Here is a 26,495-nt window from a genome sequence, read left to right on the forward strand (position 1 = left end):
CAATGAGCTGGGCATAATGGTGCATGCCTGTAGTCCCAGCTACTTGGGAGACTGAGGTGGAAGGATGACTAGAGCCCAGGAGGCAGAAGTTGCAGTGAGCCAAAATAGCACCAGTTGCACTCCAGCCTGGGTGACAGAGACTGTCTCAAAAAAAAAAAAAAAAAAAAAAAAAAAAAGTGCTGCTCACATAAGATTTCTTTGGGTTTTTAATCACAAAAAATTATCACAGGTTTTTCAGATCTGACAAAAACTCCAAACAAAATTACCCAACAGACTTGTTCTAATGATAATTCCTTCAAATGGATCAAAATAAAGGATTCGTTGTTTATGAAGCATGGGACAGTTTTATACCTGAGAGATTCTAGGCTTGCTGGAGGCCCTGAGCAATAAATGGAAGTACACATACATGTATGCCATTTAAAAGTTATAAACTAAACTAACAAAATGCTAAATAAAAGTTCTTTTAGTCTCCTTCCTTGACAAAAATATCTTTTTAGTGACCAAGGAGGCCACATTTCAGTATAATTCTCAGGCTTTCCAGGGTTCTGTGCTTGGGCTTGGCTTACGCCACCTCCTGCTGAAACCTGTCACCCACCTTCTTCTATTCCCAAACCTTGGCTCCGTCCTGTACCTTGAGGGTCCTTACACACACGTTCAAGCTCTGTCCACTGCCACTTGGACTTCAGGGTGTGCACGCTGCTGATACTATCCATCCTCAGGAGAGTAAACCCTAGAAAGACATCTGGGCTATCCCTGGGATTGGATTCAGGGTCATTTAGGCAGGAAATTCTAGGATCCTATGGATCTGAAGGTTAGTTCAGAAGGGAACATGGGCTCTGAGTGGGCATGGACTCTAGGTGGGCACATCCTCTTGGCCCCCTCTTGTTCTATGGGACAGGGAAGGCTCTATGCTATGTGAAGAGGTAAGATCAGAAGAGGGCAGAGCAAGACCCTTTAAAGCAAGAACAGAGTAGAGTTCCAAGCAGGGGTTTGAAGGGCAAGCTGAGACTATCTTTTCATAGTGTCTTAAATATAATATAGGCTTATGAACTGCCTGTATTGATTAACTAATTCACTGATTTCATCTTTGTGAATTTTTATTTTATATACAGACCTATATTCATCTTGTTTCTTAGGAAATCATGGCCAATCCTGATATGATAAATGTATACAACTAAAAGATGTAAAGGAATCAAAATTCCTCTTTACACAAACTTTGCCTTTAGGAGATTATCAAACATATTTTATTCTTTCCTTGTAACATTTAACTACTTCATGTGAACAATATTAATTTTGACTTCTCAGTAATGATTGTGTAAGTTCTTCTAAGTGTTTAGCTCCCCCGTCCTTACAAAAATATACTTACACATGCTGTCTGCCTCTACATTGTAGATTGGGAAAATCATAAGCAGTCAAGAACAAATAAATACCTGCTCTGCTGTTCTTTCAAGCTACATTGAGTCCCCCAACAAGAAACTGCCCAATTACCCCTTATCACCCTACCATTTAGAGTACCTGATGCTGTGATTTTGAGTTTCAGTGTGGGGGCTTCTTTAGTGATTAACTAATTACATATGCCACGTCTTTCCTAGATCAATTGCACTTCTGTTTCAGGTTCTCTCAAGAATTGCTGCCTATCTCTTTAATTTGCCCTGCTGGGTCTCCCAGAAGGAATTTCACATATACCACATAGCTTGCATTCTAAATCAAACCATCCCAATTTTGATGAAAATCCATCTAATTCATTTTATGGAACGTGGTAAGAAGTACAGAGAATCTGTTTGACAGAATATAGAAAACACTTTTTCTTAATTTTCTTTGTGATCTAAAATCCTGTCTTCTGTCTATAACTTGTACAGTACAGTCATTGCCACACAATAATTAAGAACTTCATACATGTATGTTTATTTCAGAATGTTAAACTCTTAGAAAAGGACACCTCTGGGCAGGTGTGAGGGCTTAATGCCTGTAATCCCAGCACTCTGGGAGGTCAAGGTGGGTGGATCACTTGAGGTCTGGAGTTCACGACCAGCCAGGCCAACATGGCAAAATTCTGTCTCTACAAAAAAAAAAAAAAAATACAAAAAATAGCCAGGCGTGGTGGCATGTGCCTATAATCCCAGCTACTCAGGAGGCTAAGGAGGGAGAATCGCTTGAACCTGAGGGATGGAGGTTGCAGTGATTTGAGATCACACCACTTCACTCCAGCCTGGGTGACACAGTGAGACATCATCTCAAAAAATAAAAATTAAAAAAAGAGAAGAAAAAGAAAAGGACACCTCTATTTATTGTACCCTGCAGAGTGTCATGAGAGTATTTAATAAATGGCGTTTATTGCTAGAATCTGCCCCTCTAACCCAACATTCTCTGAGACTTTGTAGGGAAGAAAAATTTCCATTAACTCTCTTGTTAGAAGAGGAACTTTATTCTTCCAAACATGAAACTGTGGAGGACTAAAATGTTCTTTCTGAAGCTAAAGAACTAAGAGTATTATTTATTCTTCCTAAAACTACTTCTATTATTTTTAAAATCCACAATAGATTTTATATACAATATTATCTTCTGTGGTACATGATAGGGTGCTATAACGAGGCATCCACAGATACAGTGTTTAATCAAGACTCTTACATAATAGTCCCAGTGGGCATCCCAATCTGGTCTGTTATGGTGACTGCTTCATGTCAGAGGACTAGGCTTCACCAGTTTCATCAAATTCTCCTATCCTAGACCCAAAGTAGTTGCTCTAGCTCCCACCATCATGTCCCCATGCCTTCAAGAGCAGAGGAGGGAAGGGAAATGTGGTCAGTCCTTAACTTAGAGGATGGGAAGTTTACCAGTAAAAAAAAAAAAAAATGGTGAGAATGGATATTGGGGGCACATGTAATTATCTGTAACATGTTGCAGCTTAATTGTACTGCATTCTAAATAGCATTTGGAGTTAAATGTGAGGCCCAGAAAGAACATGTGCTTTGAATGGAACAAGGAGAACTGGCATCATTCTGCTTGAGGACGTAACCTGTGCAGAATACTTTGAGATCTTATTCTGTAACAACAGATAACTTTAAATAGGTACCAGGCACTTTCCTGAGTGCTTTACATGAATTATCTTATTTAATACTCAACCCTATGAGCTAGGTATTTTGATTCCCCCATTTCATAGATGAGGAAACTAAGGTGTGAAAAGGCTCAGTAGGCTGCCTGCAGGCACAGAACTAGTAAGTGGTAGAGCTGGTACTTGAATCCAGGCATTCTGACTCCAGAGTTGCCCCTCAAACCACTTCTGGTCCAGGTTCCATTTGGAATATTAGTCTGCCTGTTGAGATTGGATAGGAGGAAAGATTCCCCAAAACCTTGAGTTTAAATAAAAGTTTTTAAAAATATATGAAACAATGCAATAAAGCATTTGCTGCTTTCTGGGCTTCAGCCTGAAGTATTACTTTATCATTATAGTCAAGGTGATAGATAGTAAGCAGATATTCTTTTTTTTTTTTTTTTTTTTTTCTGAGATGGAGTTTTGCTCTGTCGCCTAGGCTGGAGTGCAGTGGCACAATCTTGGCTCACTGCAAACTCCACTTCCCAGGTTCACGCTATTCTCCTGCCTCAGCCTCCCGAGTGGCTGGGACTACAGGCACCCGCCACCACACCCGGCTAATTTTTTTGTATTTTTAGTAGAGACAGGGTTTCACTGTGTTAGCCAGGATGGTCTCGATCTCCTGACCTCATGATCCGCCCACATCGGCCTCCCAAAGTGCTGGGATTACAGGCGTGAGCCACCGCGCCTGGCCAGTAAGGAGATATTCTAGGTTTACGCTTAGTAAATGAAAGGCAGCTTCATCTGAGATATTAACTTAGAACAAAGAAGAGTAAAGAAAACAAATACGAAGTAAATTTTTGCTACTATTGAGCAAATAAAATCTGAGCCTTTATCTTCCTATTGTCAGGAGTTGTTAATAAATGATTTCAGTATACCCATGTAATACTTCAGATGACCTTTTTTTTTTTTTTTTTTAAATTGAGACGAGGTCTCACTGTGTTGCCCAGACTGGTCTTGAACTCCTGGACTCAAGCAATCCACCCACCTTGCATAAGCCACCATGCCTGGCCTTCAGACCACTTCTTATTTAAGGCAACCTGAAAACCAAGTCCATTTGGGGCTTAATCTCATCCTCAGACAATTTAGGTGATTATTTATCCTCACATGCTTAAAGTATCTACATCATCACAATTATTAAATAACATGATAAAATAATAAAATCCACTCCCTAGATGTATTTGTTTACTAGGGCTGCCATAACAAAACACCATAGACTGGATGGCTTAAAGAGCAGATATTTCTTTTCTTAACATTCTAGAAGTCAGAAGTTCATGATCAGTGTGTCAGCAGGAATGGTTTCTTCTGAGGCTCTCTTCTTGGCTTGCTGTTGGCCACCGTTTTGTTGCATCTTCCTAGGGTGGCCCCTCTTGTGCAGGTGACCCCTGGTGTCTCTCTCTGAGGCCTGATCTCCTGCTCTTATAAAAACACCAGTCAAATTGGATTAGGGCCCACCTTAATAGCCTCATTCTAACTTAATCAATTCTTTAAAAGGCCCTTTCTACAACTACAGTCACATTCTGAGGTACAGTGGTTAGGGCTTCAACATGTTTTAGAGGGACATAATTTAGCTCCTAACACTAGAAATACTTTGGAAACACTGAAGCTGTGAAATCAAACAATTTACAAGAGTGAGAAGTTCAGCATTTGGATGTTTCCCCCTCTCTTATCTGGCTTTAGCCAAAATAAGAGGTGGTACAGATGGTATGTTTCAGTGAATACAAATTTCTTTACTTAAATATTTTTGGGCAGCCTTATTAAGTTTAATATGAAGATTATTTAAAACATTTGAAATGCCATGTTGAACTTGCTATTATTTATACTTTCAATAGCTTGGCAAATGGAAAAATCAAAGTTATATTAGCTAACATTTTGCTGAAAGTATAAGTGTGATTGAGTGAGCTAAGCAGATCTGACAGGCAAGGCTTTATAGTCAATCATAACAATACCAGGTTTTTAATGAAAGAATAGCTATTAGCCACGGAAGAGCTGAAAATAAAAATAAAGGTCAGTGTTCGAACAGATGAATCCTTTTCTGAAGTAGTATCTGTAAACAATTTAAAGTACATGGTAACAAAAGAAAACATTTTGTATCTTTTGGGTTAGGGAAATGGAATAAAAGTGGATAAGTACATCACTAGGAAAGATTTGACGTATTCTCTTGAAGGAAAACATCATCAAAAGAGTGATTCCATCTATCTCACAAAAATACTCAGAATGAGTTTTTAATTTCTTGACCACTCTATTCTTTCATTAGAAATATCTTTGGAAAATGGGAAAATGGAAGGAAAATAGTGGAGTTTATGATTGATAGGATTAACTAGGAGAATAAGTGAGAGAAAATGAGGAAAACAATAAAAGTCAAAGAACTCTCGTGACATTTTCTAAAAATAATTCTCCGACCTATGAAATTTTTACAAGTTGCACTTATCTGGCCTAGGATAAAATATACTCAAAAACCTTGATGCAACACAAAAGGAACATTTGTGTTTCTTTGCTTAAATACTAAAGAAAATGATGGCACTATTAGGGAAGACTAATAAAGATTTCCAACTACATGGTTACCACACATTGGAAGTATCTGACATCAACAAAGGAGAACTGCATATTTTCTTCTAAAGAATAATTGTTAGAGATACTACTATATTATATTGCGTGTAATACAAAGTATACACAATGTTATATGGGTAAAATTGGTATGAGGAAGACCAGGACCTTAAGATTATTAAGAACAGCATTAATAACAATACAACATCAGCTCAAATGATATGTCACTGTGCACCCTGAGAGCCTTAGATAAAAGGCCCTCCCAGTGTTTATTTCTTTGGCTTCATACCTCACTATCTTCACTCACCATTAAATTAACTCTGGTGATTCAGGAAATGTAGTTATCTCAAAGGGCCATACTCTGTCTCTTCAGGACCTTTCATTGTGCTGCTCTCCTGGCTTGAAATACAAGTACACAGTTCCCTTCCACCCTGCCTCCATCCTTCCTCCACCTCTGCACAGTTAAAATTTCCTGTGAAAATCTCTTGAAGAGCAATCTATAGTGTCTCCGTAAGTCCAATACTGTCTGCTTTTACACAGTTTGACTACATTGGTGCTGTTTTGTTTGAACACCAGATAAAGCCATTGGCTTGCTTTTAGGGAACCTTTTTTTAGAAATCTTCATAAACACCAGAATTATCTTGAAGAACTGAAACAAAGGGGAAGATTTGCATTTTTCAGCTCATGATCTCTCCAGGTTACATGCTCATTAAGTGGCATTGCAAGCTGTGATTCTCACTCACTGCTTGAATTATTCTCTCCCCTTCTCTTCCTCTCTTCATATCATTGAATGTATATAAAATAAATACATAAAGTTTAATACATATAAAATAAACCCACTGCACAGCACTTGAGACTTTTACTTGTCTGTGTCTCCTTCTAGATCGTGAAATGGCTGATGGGCTTCTTTCCTTTTCACACTTACATATATAGTATCGGGGCACAAGTCACTAAGGAAATAGTTTGTTGAATAACTGAAGGACAAAATGAACGAAGTGTATTATACTAACCACAACAATTTTTTTTAAAAAACTGAATTTTCAAGTTCTCACTGCAGTTCCACAATAAAAAAAAAAGAAAAAAAAAAAACAACTGAATTTTGTCCAGGCGCAGTGGCTCATGCCTGTAATCCCAGCACTTTGGGAGGCCGAAATGGGAGGATCACTTGAGCCAGGAATTTAAGGTAACAGTAAGCTGTGATCACACCACTGCACTCCAGTCTAGTGATGGCATAATCATAGCTTACTGTGATCTTGTTACTGAGACCTAGCAAGACCCTGTCTTTAAAAAAAAATAATTAATTTTTACAAAATAACTGAATTTGTCACCACAAAAATAAAAAAATATTATTTCAGAATAACCAAAAAGGTTATACTTACTTGATACTTTGTTTTTGTGAGTTAACAAACCATTATTGCTTTTATTTTGGACCTAAATTGCTTAATCAATCAGGTGATACTCTTTTGTCGATTTTTCCAATTAATTGATGGAATTGGATAGTCCATCCAATTCCATCACAGACTGCTCTGGCCTCAGAGACTGCTTTGATTGGAAGATGATTTATCTGATGTTATCTATCTTTATACATCTCTCCAACCCATAATATTAAGCCTAACAATGTGTTTTTCCCTGTTCATCTAATTATTCCAATCTACATAGAAACAACTTTTACTACCATGCATCTTAAAGAAAAGGACAACCTCCCCTAATACTGTATGACTTTCCAAATACCACCTCTCAATCACAACAAACCTTTACAAAATAGTCATAGGAACTGTCTCTGTTTACTCACCTCTCATTCCCTCTCCTGACTGGCCACTCCTTTTAGGCACCAACCCTACTGCTTCACTGAATCCACTCCTCTCAGTCAGTTATCTCCATGAAGCCAAGCACTGTGGTCACATCTGTATTTTTTTCTTACTAAAACTCTTAAGTAGCAATCAACAACATATTATTTTTTTACTTCTTGACACACTTTCTTCTTCTGATTTCTGTACCATTGCACTTACTGCTTTTCCCCCACCTTAAGAGGTCCTCCTTTTCAACCTCCTTGACAGTCCTGATTTTCTTCTGGACTTCTAACTGTGAGAATATTCCAAACTCCATTCTCTTTGCTCTTTTTATCTGTATTTCCTCCCTAAGTTGTTACATTTAGCACCATAGATTTTAATTGTATCTGCATGTCAATATATTCTGTCTCTCTGTCTATCTTTCTAGCCTTGATCTGTTTCTCATGGTCCTAACTTATAAATACAGGTTTATTGTATTCCTTATTCTATTCTATTATTACTGTTGTATCTGAAGCACCTAGAACAATGCCAATATCATAGGTTCTTGGTGTTTAATGAGTATTTATAGAATGAATTAATAAGTCAGTGGCTGTTTCTAAATATAACACATATCTCTAAATAAGAGAGAAAGAGTTCACATGTAAATATGACACCTTTTGGAATACTCTTTGAGAGAAAGTTTGCCCTTCCGGAACACGGGTGAAATATTTCCCCCAAACATTTTGGATTTTAGTAATTTTTCATGTGACTAGAGAATATTAAAATGTACTACTTGTCTAACCTTTTTTATTCTTAATAGAATACTTGAGATGGTATTCACAAATCAAAGGTTTAATGTCATAATTTGTAGTAGACTTCATGTCTTTAGAACGTTAATGATTCTTCAGTGGATACAAATAATTAATAATGATGGCATTCCTAAAAGCATAAAATCATTTTCTAATATTGTATATATTTTAATGGACTATATTGACATTAAACATGTTACATAGATGTAACACATTTTTGTTATAATTACAGCATATGTACATAGATGCAGATAATTATACATTTGTGCTTGTATAGAATATATGTGCTTTTTAACAAACTTTTACAAATTAACTTGCAAAGCCGTATGTGAATGTATACATGAAAACACCTGTGTAGATAGACCATTGTTCTATTTGCAAAATAAATAAGACCAGACTTTACGTGTTTCTAAAATGTATAAAGAAATGATTACAGGACTAAGATTTAGAAAGACAGGTTTCTAATTCAGCTTTTGCTGCTAACTAGTGTGATGTTAAGCAAGTCATTATATCCACTAGAATGTAAGCCCCATTGGGACAGGGATTTTGTCTGTTGTGCTCATTGCTGTATTACCAGCATCTGGAAAAGACTGAACCCAGAATAAGTGCTGAACTAATTTGTTGCATGAATTCTGTTTCTCCAGATTTACAGTTTCCACATCTATAAAACAATGTTTCTTCTAATCCTCACATTCCAAATTAATATTGGGGTCCTTATGAATTTAAATAAGGCAAATTCCAAACTAGAACTGTTTATTGAGCTTCTGCCTGCACCTTTGTATTGCTTAGTCAATTGAAGCTCTTTTCATGAATATTTATTAATATGAATAAGACAACAGTTAGATGTCAGTTCATCTGCCATCTTCATTCAGCAGGACTAAAAGAAAAACTTTAATATTAAAAATATATTATTCAAATTCACAAAATCAAGTAAATATAAAAGAAAATTCAATAACTAGCCCCTCAAAAGATGTTTTTTGAGCGTTTGTGTCCTTTACACTGTGGAAGCTATTAAAGTTTAAAACGGCTGTAAGAATTTTGAGACACCCTGTAGATATACCCTTCTTGGAGAAAACTTGATATCTCAACAAAAATATACAAGTGAATAAAGATTATTCGCTTTTAAGGTTTTTCTTTTCATTCGTCACCAAATATGTAATGAACAACAATCATGTGAAACCTGTGTTGGATAATGCAAGAGAAATCAGTTATTGACAGTCTGCACTTCACCGTCCTCTGGACTGCCAGCAACACACAGAGCCCGAGATCACTGGTGACAAAGCCTCTGGGTTGGAGTCAACATCGACATTACAAAGACTGGAGAGGAAGCCTGGAGACCTGTGCACTACTTGAAAGCCTGCAGCCCTCCCCTTCCCCTCTGCCACAGCTACCATTACTCACAGACTCCCCTGTCATGAGTAATCCCTGCTGTGTACTGCTTCCCTCTTTCCTCATGGCTTGTGCCCTCACTTCCCCCCACCCTGCTTAATCAGACACTGGCTCCTTTTCAAAAAAAACAATTCCTGCTCTACCTCGTCACTCTCTACCCCTCTCATCCTGCCTAATTTTTTTCCCATAGCACTTATCAGCAATATCGTATCTTTGTTCACTGGCTTTCTTGTATATACATGTGAACTAGAATCTACACTCCTTTAAAGCAGGACATTTCTCATCCATCCATATATCCCCAGCACCTCGAGCACTATATGACACATAATAGATGCTCCATAAATATTTGTTGAATAGGTGAATGAACAAAAAGCAGAATGAACTAACACTCTAACCTGAACCTGCCGTATTGTTGATCCTCTTAACTGTTTCTCCTCCAGTTTCCAGCAGCACCTCACCATTTAAAGTTCCTGTAATTTCTCTAGCCATGATCCTCGTTATTTTCAATAACTGGTGTTCTACCCAGATTTTATTATCTCATGCTGCCTTGGATAAACACTTGTAATTCATCTTGGCTCAATACTTTGGTAATATACCCCTGGGGCTTACCCCTGTCCTTCAAGTGAGATCTGGCCAGTATGTGGCCATGAATGGCCACTGCTCTACCACAGTGACATCACAAATGAATTACCTCTAGAAAGGAATCGGTATATAAATGAATAAATGCCAAAACTAAACTAAACAGCATTTACAATGGCCATAGATGAAGTCCCTGCCTTGGGTAAGTGTGCACGTTCCACAGTGACAAGTCAAGTGGACAAGACAGAGTCCAAAAAGGAGAAAGGCAGAGAATTCTTGAGCCATAGGTAGGTAAGTGGGAACATCCATATGACTGTTGGTAGGAGTATAAATCACTACAATGTTTCTCAAGGGGAATTTAGAAATAGCTATTTAAATTAAACAGATTCCTACCCTTTCAGTAGCATTTCAACTTCTAGTAATTCATCCTGTGGAAGCTCTTCTATAACCACTGGAAATATCCAATAGCCCATCAATAAAGGGATGGTTTAATGATGAACCACATAGTCATAAAATGGAATAGTGCAATTTTTAAAAAGAATAAATATATACCTGTTGGTGTTACATTATATTAAATGGAATGTGAAAATTACACATTAGTATATGTGGTGTGATTTCACTATCAACAGTTTATACCCCTGTTTTACATATGAAGAGTAACAGTGAACAATACTCACAATGACCCTGCTCTCACAGAAATTAAATTCTAATTGGGAAAACAGACCACAAACAGATAAACGTTTAATGGCAGATGGAGCACTGCTATGAAGAAAATTAAAGCACAGCAAAGGGATACTATACAAAGCCTCTCTGAGGAGACAGCCTCTCTTGAAGCAGAAATCTGAATAAGGAACAAGGCAAGAAAGTCAGGAGGGACAAACAGAAGCAGCATGCTTGCAGGCTTGAGGAAATGTAGGGAAGACAGTGTAACTGGAGAGCATTGGTCATATGGAATGAGGGACAGAAGATGAGATGTGAGGTGTCCAAGGACAAGAAGATATGGCATTTCCTGGGCCATGATAACAATTTTGGATTTTCATGTTATTTTGGTGATTAATCATTATAATATCTTGAGCAGGGGAATGATATATTCAGATTTACATTTTTTAAAGACTCACCATGGCTGTTATGTCAAGCATATTCTGAGGAGGAAAAGAATAGAAGCAGTGAGACCAGCTATATGGGTATGGCACTGCTGTTTTGAGTGATGACAGTGTCTGGACGTAGGGTAGGAGCTGCGGAGAGGAAGAAGAATGACCAGATTTGTGATGCATTTTGAAGGCAAAGCCAAGAGGATTCGCTGATGGATTGGATGTGAGGTGTGTTAGAGGAATCAAAGACGATTACAAGGATTTAGGCCTGATCAGCCAAGTGAATTGCAGTACCATTTACTGCGGGAGGAGGATTTAGTAGTAGGAGGTGGTAGTGTGGTGGAGGTGGGGAAGAGTTCTGTCTTGGATATGTTAATGTTGAAGTGCCTATTAGATATGTAAATGGAGCTACTAGGCAATTGAATTAATGACTTCAGCATTTAAGAGAATGGTTAAGACCTTGATGTATACTTGGGAGGCACAATGGCGTGAATGACTTTGTTAAAGCTATGTTAGAGATCACCTAGGAAGTAAGTGTAGAAGAAAGCAAAAGGTCAGAGGCCTGAGGTCTAGGGATCATCTATATCTAAAAATCTCAAAGAGGAAAAATGCAGCAGAAGAGAGTGGGAAGTAACAACCAATGTCAAAGAAGGAAAAATGGAGAGTGTGGATCACAGTAGCCAAGTGAAGAAACTTGTAGAGGTATAAAGAAAAAATAGTTCCCAAATTATTAACCATTGTCTTCCTTGAGTGGTGAACTTATAGGGGCATTCAATGTTTGCAATTTCTGTAACATTTAAATATTTTGTAATGTACATATATTGTCTTTGTAAGCAAAAATAGCAATAAAAAAGTTAAGAACAATAAAAAGTAAAAATTTTAATGAACATACTAAATGCATAGGAAGCATCAGCATTAAGTTCATATAGCATAACCTATTATATCTTTGATTAGACAATTTACAAAAGGAATCCAATGACCAAAAATGAGAGGGAAAAGATGCAGTGTTTCAAATGGCTTATGTAAGAGTGTATTTAGGTACCTGCTTTGTAAAGGTTTTATGAGGATTGAAAAGTTAATGTGTTTATATAGTAGTTATGTATGTAATTATGTATATAGAGCATTTTTCATATATTATTAATGGCTATTAAATGATACTATACAAAAACTAAAGCAAAAAACAGAAATGTTTATAGAATGTATAGATGGAATAAAGTCTAGCAGTTTTCCTAACCTATTGATACTGCTTATGCATGTAAGCAAGTAAATATTTTATAATTTATTTCCATGCTATGAATAGAATGCTGGTTAGTGCATTTCAAAGTGGCTCAAGAAAATTCTTCTGAACTTATCAAGAACTGAAATGCAAATGCATGTAATACCCAGTGCAAATGGAGGTGTACACCCCAAAACTGCCAGTCAGAACTTATGCAGCTGAGTCAAAAGGCCATGAGATAGCTCAGTAGTCTTTGAATTAGGATAAAACCTGTTATACCTAACTCCATAATCTATATGCCATCTCAAATGAGTATAAATATTATATAATGTAGGTTAAAGTGTTGCAAGAATCATCAATTAAAATACTAGGTTCTCTTTATGAGGATTGCTGATACGTGATAGTACAAAAACTGTGGTATTGTTCATACTGGGTTTCAAATGCACCTTCTCCTTAAAAGAATATGACTTGTCCTTTGAGACTATTCATACACATTTAGTAAATTCTGTATTAGGAGAAACCTATTAGATTGTTCACCATTATCTTTCCACATAACAGTTGGGTGCCAAATTCAGATTTTCATTGAAGTTGTCACCATCAATAATACAATGATTTCATTTTGGCTGATTGAGATTCAGGCAGTCACTGAAACTGTGGCCATGGTGTAGCATCCAGTGCTACTCCTCTTAGCCAAGCACACTTTGGCAAGGAGCCTGAATCAAGCAAAGTACTCCCTTAGGTTACTATTTTTCTGATTAAATTTGTAATTATGTGTAAAATTAACTATTATATTTGCAGGATCAATTGATATTCAGGGGGAAACTGTCTAGATAAAACTTAGAGTTTCTTTTACTCTCTCCTGTCAGAGTCGGGCCACAAAAAGTTAAAAAGTACCATCCAGAGAAGTACAGAAACAGGCATGGCAGCTGAAATGAGGAAGATGGTAAGGCAACCGAGCCGAGAGTCTACTGATGGCAGCATTAACAGTTACAGCTCTGAGGGCAAGTAAGTGCTGTCAGCACGTCTGCATGGCTGTGGAACCATGAATTGTGTACTAATCAGTAAAATAACAAAGCCACTGAGTGTTACTGTGCAGCTTCTCTATTTAACCAGAAGTTCAACCATCCATTTTAAATCACCCTAATGGCTTATAAGTAAGTACACATGGACACACCTCTACACCTGGTCATTCATACCTTTCAAAGGGTGAAGAAATTCTGAGTCCACATGAACAAATTCATTTCCTCCATCTAGGAAAGCCCAGAATAGTTCCTTACTGGATGTTTAGTGTAGAAATGCCACAGGTAATGGACTCTTTCATAGGGGAAATTCATAGTCTGTCCCTGTCAGCAAAGTCTAAATTAAAATGTATAAGTAAGGAACTGATTTCCCATTTTCTTAATTTTCTCAAAGCTAATTTGGACCCTAACTTTTCTAAGTCTAACACTGTCATATATGTAAGTAACTTACATTTTCTTGTTTTTAAAACATTGCTGACTCATTTTTACCTTAGGAAATAATCCAGGATCTATCAGCTTCATTATTTTTCTGACTAAAATGTTTTCGTTAATTCTGAGAAAGTAGAATACAATTTTTAAAAATTTACTCAGTTCGATTTTTTTTTTCTGACATTTCATATGGATCCTGCACAAAACCTGCTACTTCCTATGCTTGAGAATATTTCTGGTAAAACAATTTTTATTGAGGTAGTGGATCTTACAAATAAGTAGTTAATGTGTTGTTTTGGATTACATGGAGATGCACCACATGTAAATTTTCCATAATCATTTGTTCATTACCATTCACATTACTCATATGCCAATCTAGTATTTCTTGTCTTTACTGGATTTTTTGTTTTGTTTAGAAAATTTAACAGAATTATGCCAAATTACTGTTTGTGATATTCCTTCCCATTCCTGAAACTAGTTGGTCTTTGTTTAGTTGGTCAAATGATTGGCTTGTTATGCATGTTTCCAGTAAGGAATATCTAAGAACAAAAATCATCAGGTATGAAAGTTATGGAGATAAACTTACTGACAAAATACCAGTATTGGATAAAGTAGCATAAATATACAAATGAGACTTGAACACATCATTTTCTGATACAAAAAAGTAACAAATAAAATTTGCCTCCATCATAAACCACTTAATCTCTTGGATTTATTTTCATGGTCTCTGGATGGGATTATAATCTGTGTCCCATTTAATTCCCTTAGTTAAGAGAAATAATAGATGTGAAAGCACAATGGAAAGAGTAAGTCTCTATAGGAATATATTCATTCAAAAAATGCTTACTGAATGCCGATTACATAATGAGCATAGTTCTTATTACCCAATGATAACTACATCAGTCAACAAGAACAGCACAGGCACTATCCTTGTGCAGCTTACATCCTGGGGCTATCAGGAAGTCATATTATAGGAAGAAATATAGATTTTCTAATCAATTAATTTCAATTGGAACCAAATAAAAGTCTCAAATAATTTAAACATTTAATTGATTGAAAGATGAATTTAACCAGAATTGATTCAGAAATGAATCAATTAAATGTTTATAAATAAGAACTTGAACTATAACATTTATTCAAGAAATTATTGGCCACTTTAAAAAAATTTAGCATTAATGTTACCTAATGTTCATGAGCAAGCATCTGTGTGAAGTTTATGATATAAAAATTTGAATCTTATGTTTTTTTCTCAGCAACACATTTATATAGAGATTTGGAACTTGATATATTAAAAACTATAACTGAGCCCTCTTGAATAGAGCATTAGGTATCAAATTGAGAGTGTACACCTTTCCTCGATCAATGTTAAGCCTCATATGCTTGGCTCAAAGGCAATGCAAATAATCAATTAAAAAAACAGATTGTCTAAGTAATATTTATGCTTCATGATCATAATTAGTCAAATGGAAACTAGTGAAAAGAATTCTAGAAGATTTCATGGTTTTTTTTTCCTTTGGTTTTTATCCTTTTGCTGATAGTTTAATATTTCCTGGAGTGCGACTGGGAGCTGACAGTCAGTTCAGTGATTTTCTTGATGGATTGGGACCAGCCCAGCTTGTTGGCCGCCAAACCCTTGCCACCCCTGCAATGGGTAAGAATCATTTTTTTTCTACAGGAAAATTGATGTTTTGTGTTTGACAAAGTCATTTAAAGTATTTAAAATTGTGTAATAGCAATACAAGTGAGAAGCAACATTTTAGCTAGGGAGTTACTGTTTGTAAACAACTATTCTAATTTCAAGTATATTTTTCTAATTTGAGATATTATGTAAAAGGAAGTAAAATTAGCCATAAATATTTGAATTACCAGGAACCCTGATATAATAGATCTAAATGTAGGACAAGGGTGGCATTTCAGAGCATGGAAAAAAAAAATAGATAGACTGTTCAATAAAGTATAGTAGCATAACTATTTACCTGTGTGAAAAAATTTACGGAATTCCCTCACCCTACACAACTTACCAAAAAAGTTAATATTTTAGACTTAACTATAAAAAAGAAAAGGGAAGGTGGAGAAAGATACTAAAAAGTACTGGAAAACACTTAAGTTAATCTTTCTGTAATCTTACAGTGGGAAAGAACTTCAGCAAAATGCATGAAAATAGATCAGCTTGAAGACACAATATAGTGGAATTTCGCAATACTGATGCTTGATAAAATCATAGAAGCTTCCTAAGAGGAAAAATAATTTTACAAAAAAACTATCAAAAATCAGATTCTCGCTGGGTGTGGTGGCTTACGCCTGTAATCCCAGCACTTAGGGAGGCCGAGATGGGCAGATCACAAGTTCAGGAGATCGAGACCATCCTGGTTAACACGGTGAAACCCCTTCTCTACTAAAAATACAAAAAAAATTAGCGGGGCATGGTGACGGGCACCTGTAATCCCAGCTACTCGGGAGGCTAAGGCAGGAGAATGGCGTGAACTCAGGAGGCAGAGCTTGCAGTGAGCCAAGATCGCGCCTCTGCACTCCAGCCTGGGCGACTGAGCAAGACTCCATCTCAAAAAAGAAAACAAAAAAAGAAAAAAAAATCAGATTCTTGTTGGGCTCTTCATATTTTCATTGGATTCTTCAATATACTAGAAGCCAGAAGACTATTAGCATTACCTTCAGAATTCTGAGTAACAACAAATTTCCAACCTAGAATACAAAAGCCAGCCAAACTATCAAGTAATTTTGAGGCTAGAGTGGATACATATTTGGCCCCAGGCAAGGCCTCAAATCATTTTCCTCATTGCTAACATTTCTCAGAAAGCTACTAGAAGATTTACTTTGACCAAATGAACTAAGCGAATTTTCAAAATTATGAACTAAAAAAAAAAAAAAAAAAAAGGAATCAATAAATAAATGCTTCCTCACAAGATAAAGATGATTGGGATACCCAGAGTGATAGCAAAGGAAGAACTAATGGTAACTGCAGCAAGGTTTCAAAGCAGCATTCAAATTGGATCGTGTCAGATTTCATGAGATAAAATCTGTAGAATCTAATGGGTTTGATTTTTATGGAAAAGATGAACAACCAGGAGAGACTAAGATTTGAACTAATGAGGTCTACATAAAAATGTAAGCAAATACTTTATTAAAAGACACTAATTAAGTGTAGGGAAAAGGAAGATCTAAGAAATGAGAAGTGGTTATAATATTCTAGTTCACACAGTTATGCATAACGTTACATAGTCGAAATAATATAAATATTAATATTGGGAGAATGGGATGACAGAAATTGTCACGTATGTAGTAGGGGTAGGAAGGCAGTGAAAGAGATCAAAATTGAAAGTCAATAATACTATCTAAAACTGCAGAAAGGATAAGTAGAGTGCTTAGAAATAACGAGGCAATGCCAGAAAGTAAATCAGATAAAAATATTGAAAATTTTGGAAGCAATAAGTTTTGGAAGACAAGAAGTTGAGAGAGGGGTAGAAGTTAGTCATGTATAAACATAACAGGTTTTCTAGAACAGTTGGGGATATGTGTGTGATTTAAAAAGAAATCTTTAAGAAACATTAAAAGGACAAAAAGGGAACAAAAGACTTCTAGTAACTGTGGTCTGAAACAGAATTATAAAACTAATGAGAATGTCTAGAACAACAAAGTTGATCAACTGACCAAAGAATCCATGCCTGAGAAAATGGAAATGATTCAAATAAGTAGAAATAACTTAGAAGTTTTCAGAGATAAAGTATCATATAATCCACAGAAAAAAAATGCCAAGAGGTTATTAAACAAAAAACAAGCATATATTTTTAAGAAAGAAAGTTAGAGAATGGAAAATATAATGACTTAAAATTTAAAACTCAGTGAATGAGCTAAATAGGATACTGAACAAAGCTTAAGATATAATTAAATACAAGGAGAACTATAGAATACCACCAATAACATGGCCTATTTAAATTTAAAAAAAAAAAAATCTTTTATAAGAGAGGAGAATTCGGGATGTAGGAAGAATAAACCAAAAAGTTCAAACTTACTCTAACAGGAACCTAAAAAGAGAATAGAGAGACAGTTTTTAGGGAAAAATAACGATGCCTGAGTGTTTAAGTAAAACATAAAACCTGAGAGATTGAAAGAGCACATTGAGTGGCGAACTGAACAATCTGTACAAAACAAACAAACAAGGAAAATCTTTTTAATGCAATTTCAGGACATCATCTCAAGTCATGAGGAAGAGAAAGAAGATTACTTAAAATAAAAAACAAGATGGAGAATTTCATCAGAAAACTCAAATCTTTAAGAGCCCAATAGAAATTATAGAATTGAAAAATATAACTAAAGTTAAGAATTCAATGGATGAGTTACCAGCAGTTTAGACAGAGTTGAGGAGATAATTGGTTAGTGGTTAACTGGAGGATAAAGCCTTAAGAAAGTATCCAGAATTAATTGGACACACAAAATAATGGAAAATATGAATAAGAAGTTATAAGACCGAGCAGAAAAGTGAGGTCTAATATATGTCTAATTAGTCCTAGAATAGGGAAGGAAGGAGTATAGGCCAGACGCCTTTGAAAATATGTTTGAGTGAGAATTATTCAAATGTTCCTAGCATTAAAAAAAACAAATATTTAAGGTAACGACATCCCAATTACACTGACTTGATCATAACAAAGTATATGAATGTATTAAATTACCACATGTACCTAAAAAATACGTACATATATTATGTACATATTATGTATCAATAAATAAAAATGAAAATGGAAAACAGAGTGTGACAATAAAAAGTACATATATAATGATTGATAGATTTTCAGAACTGAAAATAAATATAGTCATACTTTCCAGAGTCCCTCATGAACCCCAAGAAAAGCAAATTCAGCAATACTAAAAATAATATTATCACAACAAAATGGGATTTTTTTTTCATGAACACATACATGGTTGGTTTAATATATGAAAACTAATTAATATAGTTGATCACATTACTGTAATAAAAATAAAAAATGACCATCTTAAGTATGCAGAAAAAATGTTTGATAAAAATTCAGTTTTAATTTATGAGAAAAAATTATCAAACTGAAAATAGAGTGGAGTTCACTTATCTGTTAACGTTTCTACAAAGCACACATGTGTATGTGTGTGTGTGTGTATGTGTGTATTTGCATATCAGATTGTCCAAATTGTTTAAATCTTTCAATATAAGTAGCAAACACGCTTAGAAATATGCATTCTCTTACACTGCTATTAGAAGTGTAATTTGGTGCAGTCACCAATTGGAATAATATGGCAGCATCTAGTAAAAATAAAAGTGTGGATGTGCTGTGACCCAGAAATACAACTTCGAATTACATATCCTCAAGAAGCTCTTTGCAGCATTTTTTTGTAGCAGCACCAAATAGGAAAACCAAGACCCCTAACTGGAGAGTAGATAAATATGACATTCATATAATAGACTATTATAGAGAAATTAAAGGGAATGTTCTAGATCTCAACACATCAACTTGGATGGATATCTAAGAAAATGTAGTTAAGTGAAGAAAGAAAATTGCTGAATGATACCACTTATGCAAATGCTTAGGCTGGACGCCGTGGCTCACACCTGTAATCCCAGCACTTTGGGAGGCCAAGGCAGGCAGATCACCTGAGGTCAGGAGTTTGAGACCAGCCTGACCAACATGGTAAAACCCTGTCTCCACTAAAAATACAAAAAATAGCCAGGCAGGGTGGCGCATGCCTGTAGTCCCAGCTACTTGGGAGACTGAGGCAGGAGAATCACTTGAACCCAGAAGACGGAGGTTACAGTGAGCCGAGATCGCACGACTGCACTCCAACCTGGACGACAGAGCAAGCCTCTGTCTCAAAAAAAAAAAAAAGCTTAACATTTGAAACTTTATTTGAGATGAACAGTTGTTAAAAAATATAACCTACCACAAAGAATTTAAGGATAAGTAGAAAGCTGAAAAAACCTGAGTAGAACTATAACTGTCAGTATTTAACATTCTACTTACCAAAAAATGGGGAGAATACACCCAGGTGTTTTCATAGAGGAGCTCTAATAAATATGAGCTCGAGAGACATGAAAACTATGAAACAAATATTTTCATGAAATAAAAAGGAAGGGACTCATTCTAGTTGCTGATCTAATTTTGCATCAAACTATACATGGGCTACATAATGCTCCTTAATAATCAAAGAAATGCAAATTAAAATATCGTTTTAACCAGATTGGCAAAAATTAAGCATATTTTTGATACTGATATTAGACATATTGCTAATACCAGTATTAGTAAGGGTGGGAGGCAGGAAGAGTGATATTTCTGGTGGTAGTGCAAACCTTTCTGGAGGAGTTGGCAGAATGCATGGAATTTTTGGATGTCCATACTATTACATATGAAAATTTAAAATATTGGAATTTTATGTTCAAAAAATAACTGATTCAAGAATATGTGCAAGAATTCTTATAAAACTGTTCATTATAACCCTACTTACTTACACTGCACCATAAAATAGTTTATGTAAATAACATTTATTTCCATCAATAGGAGTCTGATTTAATAGGTAATGACATATCCATGCAGTAGTCCATACAGTCAATAAAATAATGGTATATGATCATGATTGCTAATAGATAGATAGATAGATAGATAGATAGATAGATAGATAGATAGATAGGCAGATAGATTGATAGAAGTATGAGAATGCAAGGTTATTCACCAAATATTAATGGTGGCTTTCTCTGGATAATGAAAATACATATGGTTACAATTTTTTAGTATATACTGGATGAAATAAGAGTAAGAAATCACATTAAGTACAAGAATTATAGAAATACTTCAGTGTTGTTATAGTCATTTATTAACTAATTTGCGAATCTCATAAGAGGGATTAATACCAGAAAAAATAAGAGAATCATTTCCAAATTTGATTTGGAGACCAAGAAAGAAAAGTGGATTGTGGAGTGAGGGGGTCTAAATATTAGTTTCTCAACCAAATCATGAAGATAAAAATCTGTAGTCTGTTATGGGCTCTCCTTTTTGTTTTAACTGCACTGAACTGCAAAGAAGCTGAAACACATCTTGCTTCCCCTCCATTTGCAGGTGATATACAAATTGGAATGGAGGACAAAAAGGGCCAATTAGAAGTTGAAGTTATTAGAGCACGAAGCCTCACACAAAAGCCTGGTTCCAAATCTACGCCTGGTAAGGAGAAGTATTCCTGAATTTGGTGAAGGGGCTATTTAATAGGCAAACAAATAAAAACATTTGCTGTATTTGAATTTCACATGCTCTGTTTTGCGTCATCTGATTAATTTAAAAAGCAGTGTTTCTGTGTTCCTGGATGTTATTAAAATGGATTTGGGTTTTCCTTGCACAGTTATTCTTTCAGAAGGTGTTAGGAAGTATGTTATAATATTTTTTAAGGTTAGTTATGGTTGTTTCTTAGCTAGTGTCAATTATTTTCTTTCTGCACATTTAGAAAGGCAAAAGAAAAAAAGAATATAGTTCTAATCGTAAAAGGGGAACAATGAGCTTTAAGATATAAACCTGCATTGTAACCCAAGTAAGTCAAAGTCTTCAAATAACTTTGTATACATTGAATCAAAATGAGGAAAATGGCAGTAATGGTAACATATAGATTTAAGGAATAGAATTTATGGAGCAATGAAAATTTTAAGTAATTTAAACAGTCGATGGGAAACTTTCAGTAAGCATCTCTAATTCTCTAATAGGGAATTCTCTAATTAAAAAAATAGTTGAATTTAAGGAATAATTCTTGTATGTTAATATAACTTTGTTTAGCTCCATATGTCAAAGTATATCTTTTGGAAAATGGGGCCTGTATAGCCAAGAAGAAGACAAGAATTGCACGAAAAACCCTTGATCCTTTGTATCAGCAGTCTCTGGTTTTTGATGAAAGTCCACAGGGTAAAGTTCTTCAGGTCAGTAATAGTTTGTTTGGCTTTTGACATTGAAATGTTTGTATTATTCATGTATCAAAGAGATGGTAAAACACAAAGAGATAAATGTAGGATAATATTCTTGAGTAGAAAAAATTCGAATGGTTAGTTTATAATGTAAATAATATATAATATTAAAAATATTTGGTGGATCTAATAGAGAACAATTTTGTTTTATCTCTCTCTCTTCTTTTCTTTTCTGTCTCTATCCTCTCCTTCTAGCTTTGCCCTGTTCCCGCCCCTCCTCACTCCTCACTAGATAGATAGGTATAAATAGATAGAGATATATCCTCACTAGATAGATAGATGATAAATAGATAGAGATATATCAAACAAAACAATGCTAATAATAGCTGGTTGAGCATTGCTTTCTACCAAACATGGGATACAAAGAGGAAGAGGGAGGGGAGAAGAGAATGAGTCCTGGTTGAATGCCGGATGCATTTCTAGGTGCTTATATGCATTATTTAAACGTTGTAACTAACATGTGCAATAATATCATTATCCCCATTTTAAAGATTATGTCTGAGATTCAAGAAGTAAAGTAATTTCACAAAGTTACTCAGTAGAGTTTAAAGGTGGGCTTCACCACCAACTCTGTTTGTATAAAACAGGTGAATGAGTCCAGTTGGGAACCTTTACAGATGACTGAAGTATTAGAAAATAGAACCTGGGACTAGGTGTAATGGAAGGCTTGTCTGACACCAATAGCCAATAGAAGTTGACCTAGATTGTGGTAATTTTTAATGATCTAATTGAAATATTAATCATCTAAGTTAAAATTGGCAGGCAAGTCCTCAAAAGGTACCAGCCCACAATTATTTTTTTGATCTACCCCTTCACTAAAAAGACCGTAATACAAAAGAAATCAAATGAGTACTCTCATTCTTTGTACATACTTTCTTGTACATACATTCCATGGTATACTGAGTTGGATTGCTCATCCTGCCCTCCTAAATTGCACAAAGTTTAATTTTTATATTTCTATGGTCCTGCACATCGCTAATTAGATAGTAGTTACACAAGAAAGGTGTTGCAGTCATATAAAAATAATCTTATGTATTTATTTCTTTAACATGGCTTATGTAGATAATACTCCTCATTGACTAGGAACACACAATCCTTCATTCCATCAGGACTAAAAATTATTGTGAAGTGTCTATAAGCATCTTAAGGTTAGTGTATCTTCTTATCTGTGCCTTCTCCTTGGTGGTAGTTGTATTCATTTCCTCTGCTTCACTGACTGGCCCACTTTTACAGCATAATTGCTTTGAGCCCTTCAGATATGAAGCAGAGAGAAGTCCAGGTAATGTTGCATTTCTCTATCTCTGCAGGTGATTGTCTGGGGAGACTATGGCAGAATGGACCACAAATGCTTTATGGGTGTGGCTCAGATCTTGTTGGAAGAACTCGACCTGTCCAGCATGGTGATCGGATGGTACAAATTGTTCCCACCATCCTCACTGGTGGATCCCACACTCACTCCCCTCACCCGCCGGGCTTCCCAGTCATCTCTGGAAAGTTCAACTGGGCCTCCCTGTATTCGATCATAGTGAACTCATACCAGAGTCATTCCAATAAAACTCTACCTTTCAGGATAATAATCTGAAGCAGATATTTCATGATCGAAAGCATTGTTGGAGACAGACAATCAACTTGTGTTTTGCCTGTAGTAGTTTTTCAATAATATGTCCCAATTGTTATTTAAAACATGGCTTCATATGACAGAACAAGGCAATCTATCAAATTACAGGAAGAATCAACGTGCTGGTGAGAGTCACTGATGCTTCTAACAAATAGAAAAAGAGGAAACTTTAAATCTACACATACACACACACACACACACACACACCAAATTGAACAAACTGGAAACTCTCACTCTGTGAAAAGTTGTATTCTACACGTTTCTGCACAGACCACAAGCAGTGTTATTTCCCTGATGTTTGAATTGTTTTGTTCTTTTGTGTGTTTTGTTTATTTGTGTGGTGTTTGTTGGTTTTTGTTTCTTGAGGTTTTGTTTTGTTTTCACCACATCTGTTATTTCCACTAGTTTTTTTGGCTGTGTCATGACAGGCCTCATGATGCTAACAGAGACTCTTCCCTTCTTTTTTCCAAAAGCACCAAAAAAAGGGCTGAAGTCGTCTCTGTGGCATCTCCCCAAAGTGTTAAACAGCTACATAAGGTGAAGCCAAGGAAGGGTTTCACTAGCTTTCATTTTATAATTCTTTAAAGTCTTATGTGTGGAAACCCAAAAGACAAAAACTTATCTTCCAAAATAAATAATCACAGAAGTACTTTTTTAATGAAGAGCCTATCTGTTTGCATTCTAGAAAATTAATTTATGGTTTCCATTGTTTTGCATGGAAGACTTTTAAAGAAGTCAATCTGCAACTAATGCTGGGGACTAAAACTAACTGCATAATTGTACTTTGAAAACACTCCTTGTATTGCCTTTTTCTTCCTGATATAAAAAAAAATGCTCATGTGTATAAACCATACTTTGACTTCCCAAAAATGGTGACTAGGAATGGATTTGAGCCTAAGACACTTTGAGCTACGCCCAGGCTTCTCAGCCATGCCTCAGTGTAGACACACCCATCTGCCCTGGAAAGAGCATGGTATGAGCTATTCAATATTCCACTGGAAATTCCAGTTGAAATATTCTGCACTAAACTAATGTTTTTATCGAATTTTAGTTTACATTTCTTTGAGATTGATGCAAGCACAAAGCTTGATTTTTTAATGCAAAGTATCTTACTTTTGGGGGGAAAAATAAACAAAGTCAACTTTCAATTTGCATTTTCTTCATTTAGTTTTTCTTGGCCTTGAATTTCCCTTGTGACATTCTGTACATGTGCTACAAACTGCAGTCTCTGCAGGTGCATTGATACGTTCTCCCTCCTTTTATGAGTCACTCCACTTTTGTGATTACACAGATAGAGCAGCATGACTTGGAACTGTTCAAAGCTGCATGCACATTTTGTAAAAAAAATTTTAAAAAGAAAAGAAACAAAAGGTTATTTAATAATGTATGTTAGTTCCACATAGGCCAGCTTGTATGTTGCATGTACTTGTACAGTTTGCTTGTTAATTACTATACCGAAATAACCAAGAAATCTAAGCCATCCATTTTTGTTATAGACATTTTGCAGGTTTTAGCCAGACTCAGTCTCTGGGTCTGTGGTGAAATGTCTATAGATGGACTTTATTTTTTACCCTCCGGAAAACGTGATGTAGTATGGACCAAATTCCTTCTAATAAATATTTTGGTGTAGATTCCTACTGTGGGGCTGTAACACATGTAGACACTGTGTACACATTAGGTTTTAATTCATAGACATACTGCCTGCACCAAGTGAATTATTTATTATTATTTACACATGCCAGAATTATCTGCCCATCATTCCACAGGGCACAGATTGACCACTGCTCACCATGCTGAGCAGGAGGAACTGAAGCATTGGTGCACTTCTACTAGATTCCGTTCTGTCTTAGTGGCCAACAATCAACTGATTATAATTGGCTAGTATCTTTCTATTTTGACCACTTGTCTTAACACTCCCCTGTGCTTTTAAATGAAATTCCAACTCATGTATGTAAACATGTTTAATAAAATTTACTTTTCATGTCAGTCAGTAGCCATCTGTGTTCTATGTCTTGCCAGATTTCCATTGTGGGTTCTATGGTGCAAAATGGGAGCCAGACCACGGGAAGGGGAGGCTGGGGTTTGTTGTCTGCTGCGGGCATTTGACTTGACTTGTCAATGCATTATATTATGTCTTAATCAATGGCCCAAAGGATACTTTGCATCACATACAAGTTTTCACTTTGTCAGCCTGTCTAAGTGAGCACATGACTATACTTCTGAAAAGTGGCATTATTAAAAATAATAAATCTCAGTAAGAATCAAATGGAAGGTTGTTTTCTGCTGCTGTTTGAATGTGCTAATAAAAGAGACAACTCTGTTGTCCAGTTGCCAAATTATTTCAAGTTATGTGGCATATCAGAAAATTGATTCCTGCGTCTCTCGTCATAGTATATTTCTCCTTTCCATCTTTTTCTTCTGCCCCCATGACTAATTTGTATAACTTTGGTTTAGAGGAGACCAATTTAACAAAAAATAAGGAATACATTTACTCTGAATTATCTTTAATAGGATCTCAGGTAATAAAAGTATCTTCAAATATAGATAGATGAATATCCAGAATAATATATTCAATGAGATATTACTAACTTTTTAGGTTATTTTATGATTTCTTCTTACCTAAAAGTGTGTTCATATATTTAATAATCATCGCCTCTCACAATACACTTGGTAAGCACTACTTTCATCTTGCATTGTAGTAAAATAACTTTTGTGATCTAGTCTGGTCTTTCTAAGAGCTCTTAATCTTTTATAGACCACACTGGCTTTAACTTGTAAAGCGGAGTAAGCACAGTTACATCAACATCAAATTTGAGGCAATAAAGAGATTGGAGACATGAATGCATCAGTTATTTATAGTTTTTAAACAGTTGACTGAATTTTACCCTATTAAATCATACATTTGTTTGATCTACAAGACACAAGATTATCTGTTAGCCTGGTCAGTAAGAGTCAAAAAC

The 26,495-nt window shown here is 35.6% G+C and overlaps 1 protein-coding gene across 50 annotated transcripts in view; it reads left to right on the forward strand.

Annotated features, from left to right (window-relative positions):
* The window catches only part of RIMS1 (regulating synaptic membrane exocytosis 1), a 510,553-nt gene extending 484,693 nt beyond the window's left edge, over window positions 1-25,860 (forward strand). For 47 of the 50 annotated variants that reach the window (XM_010371427.2, XM_030929231.1, XM_030929228.1 and 44 more), the window contains 5 exons: window positions 13,358-13,496; window positions 15,478-15,590; window positions 21,031-21,132; window positions 21,733-21,872; window positions 23,225-25,860. In XM_010371427.2, the coding sequence (XP_010369729.2) occupies window positions 13,358-13,496; window positions 15,478-15,590; window positions 21,031-21,132; window positions 21,733-21,872; window positions 23,225-23,443 (713 nt within the window). In that variant the 3' untranslated portion in view covers window positions 23,444-25,860. The remainder of the gene's footprint in view (window positions 1-13,357; window positions 13,497-15,477; window positions 15,591-21,030; window positions 21,133-21,732; window positions 21,873-23,224) is intronic. The other 3 variants (XM_010371424.2, XM_030929222.1, XM_010371432.2) reach the window with 3 other exon arrangements.
* Window positions 25,861-26,495: the final 635 nt, after the last annotated feature.

This window comes from Rhinopithecus roxellana, chromosome 4, assembly GCF_007565055.1.
Source record: "Rhinopithecus roxellana isolate Shanxi Qingling chromosome 4, ASM756505v1, whole genome shotgun sequence".
In the NCBI taxonomy this organism is placed as follows: Eukaryota; Metazoa; Chordata; class Mammalia; order Primates; family Cercopithecidae; genus Rhinopithecus; species Rhinopithecus roxellana.